Source organism: Ambystoma mexicanum, chromosome 9 (genome assembly GCF_040938575.1).
Source record: "Ambystoma mexicanum isolate Mex_15411 chromosome 9, UKY_AmexF1_1, whole genome shotgun sequence".
Classification (NCBI taxonomy): domain Eukaryota; kingdom Metazoa; phylum Chordata; class Amphibia; order Caudata; family Ambystomatidae; genus Ambystoma; species Ambystoma mexicanum.
Genome location: NC_090931.1, coordinates 483,749,930 through 483,758,976, shown reverse-complemented (window position 1 = coordinate 483,758,976; position 9,047 = coordinate 483,749,930). Strand labels below are relative to the sequence as shown.

At 43.6% G+C, this 9,047-nt stretch overlaps 1 protein-coding gene across 1 annotated transcript in view; it reads right to left on the bottom strand.

The window, feature by feature from the left end:
* Nucleotides 1-7,686: 7,686 nt before the first annotated feature.
* MED31 (mediator complex subunit 31) overlaps nt 7,687-9,047 on the bottom strand; it is a 207,108-nt gene continuing 205,747 nt past the window's right edge. The window contains exon 4 of the mRNA XM_069615031.1: nt 7,687-8,197. Coding sequence (XP_069471132.1) covers nt 7,999-8,197 — 199 coding nt within the window. The 3' untranslated portion in view covers nt 7,687-7,998. The remainder of the gene's footprint in view (nt 8,198-9,047) is intronic.

Genomic DNA, 9,047 nt, shown 5'->3' with positions numbered 1-9,047 from the left:
AAGGTAAAACCTAAGGCAAACTTATTCTGAACAGGCTAACAGCAAGTCAGGAGAAGCAAGACCCAGTTGGCGACACTCATACATTTATCCAAACAGGAATAGTGAAGTGAACCCAACAACATTACTTTTGGGAAGAGGCACAACCAAATCACAGGTGAGTAATATACCCTTGCATCTACTTTCTGTTAGAATGGCGAAACAGTTTATAAGGATAGAAAGAGGTTACATATACTTTTCAGAATGGCAGAACATTTCTAAGGTAAGTAATACTTTTTGTAACCGTTCACACAGAGTTACAGTTACCAACCAACTTCTTTTGCAAGTAAGTAACTTTTAAACACTTATTCTCTTTTCTAGGCAAAGGCCCAATCCTTAGAAGTCTTTCCCTTATTCTTGGAGCATGAGTGTTAATGCCAGAATGGGGGGTCACTAGGGTGTAGTGTCCAAGAGACAGGTCAGGATAGGATAGGTTCTTACTTGGCAAAAGTCAGAGTTCTTAAGGAAGACTGTTAGAACAAGTAAGTACTTTACTTAGTGAGTTGAAGGTTCAGGGGCTTCACAGAAGACACCCTAGAAGGATTCCAGCAGGGGCCTGGGTGCACTGGACGAGACTACTCCCAACCACAGAAAACACCCCAAAACTACACAGGAATCACAAGAAACTTAAGGTAAGAAAGTACCCAAGCCAGCACACTCAGCACAGAAGATTTTGTAGCAGGACGACTTCAGGATCTGCAGACAAAAACCTGGTATTTGAATAAGAACGCAGGACGCTGGAAGGACTTTTGCAGCAAAGATCACGGGGAAGGCTCTAGGCATGGTTTTCCCCATGGCCGGATGCGGCTGGATTTGGTGCCTTTTTCAGGAGCACAAAAGAGGATAGAATATCGCTGTTCAGATTCTCGTCGTTTGCAAGGTCCAGCACTCTGGTGGGGGGACTTTCCGGACTGGCATTGTGCCTCTAGATATCCAGCAGGATGCCCACGAAGTTGCAGCGAGATACGGAATTCAGAAGTCTGTGCACCGCACAATGGCCAGAGTTCCCAGCGTATTGCGGTATTGCAGCTCCGCAAGGTCGCAGCACAGTGTGGGTGTCACCAGGCTCTGGGTTGGGATCGTCGTTTTCGGAGTCCCCAGGTCGATTGGAAGGGAGGGCTACAGCAGGCTGTGCTTACACAGCAGGCTCTCAGTCGCTGGAAATGGTTTAATCCGCAAATTCTTCATCTTCCTCTTCAGATTTGGTTCCAGTGGTCGACTACCTCTTCAGCTTCCAGGTTCAGACTTTAATGCAGGAACCCAGCCAATCAAACAGCCTTGCAACATTCAAACCTGGGGGGATTGGCAATCCTTTCCGGAAAGCCAGCCTCCCAGTTTGAACTGGAATCTCGCACTCAGGCTGGAAGACAAAGAGCTGCAGAGTTTTTGACTCCTCCCTCGCTTCCTGTCTTCACAGACAATGTGGAGCCTGGGCGCAGAGTCCAAAGGACTCCCGCCGAAGATAAAAATCACACAAAGGAATTTCCCACCCTAGATGTCAAGGGAGGGAACTAAGCATGGCGAAAAACAACCCAGGTGCCATTTTGGTAAAATGAGCACCCATGGGTGCCTTTACTGGGGATGTGCAAACAGCCCGGGGGAAAGGTGCACCGAATTAATAAAAAGGGTCACTGCCACCAGTCATTAAAGGTAAGTTTATCCTTGTAACATAAATATTACATTTAAAATGACAAATGGGAAACTCAATATCTCTCCAGCATTCCACATAAGGTGGGCGTGCTGGTCTCACAAAATAAAATGTAAAAGGGATTCATAGATCCTTTCTACCCTTGGGAACTGTAGTTCTCACAAGGTTAGCCAGAGAAAGTTAAAAGAGGAGTCCCCAGGGCAACTCAGCAACAATAGGCACTTATTGCCAAAAAGTTGTCAAAGAGGATAACATTTAAAAGACACTAGGGAGAGTCTTAAAAAATGGCGCGCATTAAAAGAGTAAACTATTCTGTATGTATAGGAAAGGGTTCCCACTCACAGAGGTACAAGGAAAAATAATCCACCAGTAAAAGCAAACTGTTCTGGGTTGACACAGGGCAGGACGATTTATCATTGCTATGAAAATCTTACCAACTACTTGTCCCTCCCAGATCGAGGACCAGGAGGATCTAATCCTCGCCTGGATGGATCTCATTTTTCAGTCGGTTAAACTGTTTGTTGAGTCGACCAGCAATCTTTTTGTAACCCTTGCTGTGATACTTTTTAATATTAGTCATCATTTGCAAACTATATGACCTACAAGTATTGTTGGGCACATTTCTCTTGTCGACTGCATAGGGGATCTGATTTAACAGTCCCTCAGGAGGTTGTGAAACCTTCTGAACCTACAATAGGCTTTTTGACAATAATGGCGTACTCTCATCATTGAGTAGTACAGAACTTTTGCACAAAGAAGATTGTTACTAACCTTCACTACAATGCATAATTTAATATATAATTGTAAATTTTTGCCCCCACGGGACCATGCACGTCTCTTTTAGGGCCCAGTGTGAATTAGTGGCCTGCCAACTTTTAGATGCGTGTTTAAAAATAAATAGTATACTCTTTTCATGACCATGTTTTGTGACTAGTATTTGTTAAGCCTACTCTCCCTGCTGCAACCCTTACCTTTGTCTTTAAACAGTGGTAGCTTCCGACTCTCTTTCATAGATTATATATCCTCTCGAGTCAGGCCTCCCTTAAACAAAAAAAGAGGGTCCCCTTGCCCCGTATCTCTCATGACCTAGAGGGGTTTCCATGATTACTCACCACCTCTCTCATGGGAGCAGGTTTGGTCTCGGGTATCTTAGTTGGAGGGGTTGTGGCAAAGCATAGAACAAGCTTCCACTTCATCTTAGATCTGGTTTTACCTTGGTTAGGGGTTTCCCTTCTAACAATAGGATTTACAAGGGGGCCTTCAGAAAAAGACCCCACAGTGTCAACGTGTTGATCCTTTGATTTATCTTTTCTGGATTTCCACCAGCTTTGAGGGTTACCAGTCCTCAAAGGCCTAGATAGGTTTCCAATTTGTCTATCCACCCCTTCCTCAGAAGCAGTGTGGGTCAAAGACTTTACAATTGGAATTGAAATGGTGGAGCATGGTTTCGCCGCCTATTTCCCTAACATTCTAGTTTTAGATTTGTCTTTGTGAGAGGATGCCCTACTAACGGTCCTCAAGTTTCCCACAAGTTTAGAGTTGTCTCTTGAAACAGAGACCATAGCCGTTCAAGAACACCTATCCATCTCTCCTGTAGGAGTAGTTGGGGACACAGGCTTTTTATTAGAAGGCCTAGCAAGAAAGCTATTCTTAGATTTCTTATTACTCTTTTGGTAGTTAAGTTTTTCAGGCCTGGATTTTTCCTTCTGGGCACTCTGAACTATAGGAGAAAGGTTAATTCCCACCTTGGGGTCAAACTCCTTGCCCTCTTTGGTTTGTTAAAAGCACCTAAGATTTTTACATCCATCTGGATCACCTCCACTGTAAGTGGGGTTCAGGTGTATCCATGTTTAGAGTTTTTGTAACCACTTCCACTGTAAGTGGGTTTTCAAGTGGTTCAGACAATACAGAGTTAACTGGAGGGGGCTTTATTCTAAAGGACATACTCCACAAAGGCTGTGTGACATGAATACCAAGCTTGTCAGCCCTAGGAATTGCCTCCACAGCAGTTGGACGAAAGTCCGGTTTTTGAGTTTCAATGACCTCCTCCAGTGTCTGAGGTTTCAGAGGGACTTTCCACCTCAGTCTCAGCTGAAGATAGAGTCACATGAATAACAACAATTTTTTTACACAGTGTTATAGATTGGATAGGAACACTTAAGTTCCTAACCACAGGGTGTACCTATTCAACTCTAGGTGGGGTTTCAAGAGGTTCTTTCACCTCAGTGTGAACTGAAGGTGGGGGTCACACCAGTGACCTGGTTAATCACACCATATTGGTACCAGGACAGAAGATTCTAAGTTTCTGGGAACTAGGTGAACCACTTCCACTATATGTGGTGTTGCAAGAGGCTCAGTCACCTTAGCAGCAGCTAAAGGCAGGGTCACAGAAGTGACCTCCAGCTTTGTGGGCCAAGGGGCTTTGTCCCCATTTGAAATTATGGGTGCTACACCCAAGTGCCCTATATAGTGGTAGTAAATTCCCTTTATCACTCTCACACAGACCAAACGTTTTACAAGCGAGGTCAAAAGTTTTCTGCCATACAACAATGTCATCCTTCCTGTCATACTGACTCACCAATTCTGGAATCCTGAAAGCTTCAGATGCAGAAGACCCTGAAAAAGAATAAGTGTCCAGATACCAGTTTCCTAGAGATTGGTTATTTTTTTTCTCACTTTCCCAGATCTCCAAGTTCTGTTTCCACAGGAGTTGTATTTCATAAAGTTTCAGAGAAATTTCAGAAGTCATGTTGGAGGGTAAGGTAGGGACAGGAGAAGGAGAGGGAGGTGACCAATACCCTTGTCATCAGAACCTTCATACTCATCCCAAGAGGAGTTTGCACAGCTGTCTGAACCCTCATCTTCCTTTTTTCATTAGCATAGTTAGAAGACACAGGTTCTGTGGAGACTTGCTGGTTATCCCACAACCTTTGTATTATTTCTAGCTTACTTTCTTTACAGGAGAGGCCATACTCTTTACAAAATGTGAACAGGTTTTCCATTAGTACATTAAGGAAGGCCTCAGGCGTAAAGCCCATAGTATTGGTTCTTTTGTTAAATACAATAAGTACACTTCACTTTGGATAAACCAAACCTACTGGATGTTTTCCTTTGGACACAAAGTATCTCAACACTCAATGTTATGCAATCCACATGTATCCCACTGCATGCCAACAGTGTTAGGACAGTTTTTCATGAAGTCCAACTAAGGGTCTAGTAAAACCATTCAACTGAGACAGTACAAGACTCCACTCTTAGTATAAGGATGTACCACCTGATTCATGGTAGCGTAAACAGAACAGCCAGACTTATCTTAGGAGGGAGAGAGGGCTGTACAATCAGTACAATGAAACTATAATACAAATGGTCCAAAGAAACTATGCATTGTAAAAAATAAATGATTTAAATACAAGTACGCCCAGATAAATTGTGGGGGAAATAAGTACTATCACAGATCATATAAAGACATTATAGAAAAACACTACACTATGCTTGATGGTACACAGACCAAAGCACATAACCTAATTTGGAACACCTAACAGGAGTTCTGGGGAAGTCAAACAAATAGTTACTTTTTAGATTACTTTCAGTAATATAAGGGCAGTAGACCCTAGCAGATGTACCTTGGCGCTCAGAAAGAAATCACTTAGTAACCCACCTGGACAATATACTTTTTGTAATAGTGGAACACTTCTTCTAGGAACAGTAGAACCCCTATAACACTGATTCAGGATAACAGTTATTCTAGAGGAGTTGGACCTTGGGGTATAATATTCAATTACAATTGCTTTTCAGTTCGCAGAATAAGGGAAGCAATAACCAACTTATTTTAGGATAACAGTTATGCTCGAGGAAAGTAAACCCATACACTTTTTACAGGAGCTATTGGTCACTTAAAGGCAGGTTTAAAACAAAGACTATTTCTGTCTCTGTCTAAAACAGATCAGGCAAAGCAAAACCCAATGTTACTCTTCATGATTGACTCAAGGTTATTCTAGGTAGGTAAAAGCCAAGGCAGACTTATTCTTGACAGGCTAACAGCAAGTCAGGTGAAGCAAGACCCAGTTGGGGACACTCATTCATGTATCCTAACAGGAATAGTGAAGTGAACCCAACAGCATTACCTTTGGGAAGAGGCACAACCAAATCACAGGTGAGTAATATACCCTTACATCTACTTTCTGTTAGAATGGCGAAACAGTTTCTAAGGACAGAAAGAGATTACATAAAACCTCATAAAACAAAGAGGTTAGAAAGACAGGACACTGGAAGGACTTTTACAGCAAGGATCACAGGGAAGGCTCTAGGCAAGGTTTTCCTCACAGCTGGATGTGGCTCTGTGGATTTGGCGCCTTTTTCAGGAGCACAGAAGACAGAATATCGCTGGTCAGATTCTCGTTGTTTGCAAGGTCTAGCACTCTGGTGAAGGTAGTTTTCAGACTGAAATCATGCCTCTGAAGATGCAGCAGGATGCCCACGAAGTTTCAGCGAGATTCGGAAGTCTGTGCACCGCACAATGCCTCGAGATCCCAGGGTATTGGGGTATTGCAGTCCCGCAAGGTTGCAGCATGCCTTGGGATGGCTCAAAACGCAGGTCTTCTTGAGTCTGGTGGGTCTCATGAGGCTCTGGGTGTCGTTTTCGGAGTCGTCAGGTCGATTGGAAGGAAGGGCTACAACAGGCTCTGGTTACAGAGCAGGCTCTGCGGTTGCTGATAATGGTTTTAGCTGCAAATTCTTCATCTTCCTCTTCGGTTTTCGTTCCAGTGGTCAACTAAATCTTCAGCTTCGAGGCTCAGACTTTTATGCAGGTACCCAGCCACTCAAACGGCCTCGCAACATTGAAACTTGGGGCTTTGGCAATACTTCCCGCACAGCCAGCCTCCCACTTTCAACTGGAATCTCGCACTTGGCTGGAAGACAAAGGGCTGCAGAGTTTTGGACTCCTCCCTTGCTTCCTGCCTTCACAGACACTCTGGAGCATGGGCGAGGAATCAACAGGAACTGTAGTTCATAAGATTAGCCTGGGAAAGTTAAAAGAGGAGCCCCTACGGTAAGCCAGCAACAAGAGGCACTTATTGCCAAACAGTTGTCAAAGAGGACAACTTTTAAAAGGCACTATGGAGAGTCTTCAAAATGACACCCATAAAAAGAGTAAAATATTCTTTGTGTGGGGGAAAAGGTTCCCACTCGCAGAGGTAGGTATAAGGACAAATAATCCACCAGTAAAAGGTAAAAGTTCTCGGGTTGACACAGGTCAGGAAGATCATTGCTATGAAAATCTTACCTAACATGGACCTGGTTTGATATGATATGGCATTTATAACGTGCCTATACACAAGTGTTTCAAGGCGCGATGAGGCAAAGGGAGGAGGGTGGGAAACAAGGGAAGACAGAATGATCCTACTAGGCCAGGTGTCCTTCAGATCGCGCAAATGCATGGGAGAATTTCCCAAGGAGTACACAGAACCATCAATGCTTCTCTCGTAACAGCTAAAGAAGGATCTAGAATATATTAAGGTCCATAGGAATAAAGAGCTGATTCAGATTGTGGTTAATTTGTTGTTCGCCTCCCCATCACATTTTGCATGCAAAAGGGACAGAAAAGTATTGATAGTCGCATTGGCAAACATAGGACATAAAGCACTGAAACAAGTTACAACTGTGCTGAGAAATTCTGCTAGGGGACAGACAACCCAAAGTGGAATTTTCTCTAATTCTTAATTCACTCAGCTTCTTTGGTAAGGAGATACATCTTCCACATTCTGTAATTGCTGCTCTGCCATGAGAGTTAGAACTATATGCATGGTTATTATTATTAGGATCAACGTTATTAGGGCAGGTCTGTTTCTGTGACTAAGTACTGTGCAGGTTGTCTCATTTCTGTTGTTCTAGATTGTAGGTCTGAATAGTGCCCTATATTCAATCTCCCCTGCTTGCCACCAACATGCATCTCACTATTTGTTTTCCAGCAAGCTCTCATGGGAGGGGAAAAAACAAAGAAATGCAGCCAAAAGTGTTACTTTATTGATACAAAACTGTTATTTCAACTTAATAAGCAGGTTCTTGTTACATAGAGCATAGTTCCTGTTATTTAAATAAGAAAAGATCAGTTTAATGTAGAACTAAATGGCATCCTTCCTTTCAATCACTAAAGGTTAAAAGGGTTCAATAGTATAGGACAGTTACAGAAACAATCAGGGTCATTGCTTTCCATGGTGCAGGAAGAGAGCCTATATGCACTCTTTTGAATCACCCATTATACATTCAACGGTACTCAGATGAAATAGTTGGCCAATTCTGTGAGGCGAAACCCATCATTTGCCATGGGTGTTATTCTGTTGCTGCTGTTGCTGCTCTGCCAGGGCCTGCTGCAGGCGCATTCTCTTCCTGGAGTAGTGCTGCCAGTGAAGAATCTGCTGCTCGTCAATGAATTTGGCACACTGGGCATTAACTAGCTCCTTTCGGAAGTGTTCATACTGAAGAAGTTCCAGCATGTGCAAGCACTGAGGATACCTGAAAGAAAGTACAACATTTGGGCTCATGAGTATGTTCAAATGATGACTTTATGACGGGGGGCATTTTCAGAAGGGCTCAGTTGTATAATTTCAGTACCACCAAGAAAGTGATGGAACTTGTTGCTTCCTGGAATGGCCAGGGCGACTCAGCAAAGCACTACAGATAAGAAGAATGACAATACTGTGCAAGTAACACACATAGTAAGTTAGAGTACGGCAGTGTCTGGTGTTCAGAAGGGGCTACAATCTGATAATTGTACTGAGTATGCATATATCCTTATCTTACCTATGAGAAGGGGAACATTACCTCCTGTCCACCCTCACTGGTCATAGTCCTTACTTAAGGCTCCCTACCTTCCAGACGAAACCAATGAAGTTTCCTACAAATTACAGAATTTCCCCCACTCCCTAAAAGGAGTATAAAACCCTGCCCCTCCTTTGCCTGTGTCTGTGTTTTCTGTCTTCAGGCAGAGACCAACGGAGAAGACAGGACCAGTTTCAGTCGGGTTATATTGCAGGAAGTTGGGGGGTGACAGGGTGACGCAGTTGCAGACTAACTTGTTCCCGTCATCCTTCCAAACCCTCCTACACACGGTGATGCAATTGCACGTGGTCGTGGGGTCATTTCCTTTGCACTCCCACACATGCCACGCTGTTGCAAGCTTTAACATAGCTCAATATGTGGCCCTGCCTTTTTGCGGGCCAGTGGAATTGGGAGCGTTATGGTTTACAGACATCCACACTTTAAGGATATTTACTATTTTCGAGTTGTGTTGCAAATGCTGTTGCAGGAGTCCCACAGGCCTCATGAATTTGAGCGCAGGTCACTTCAGAGTCCATACTACAAA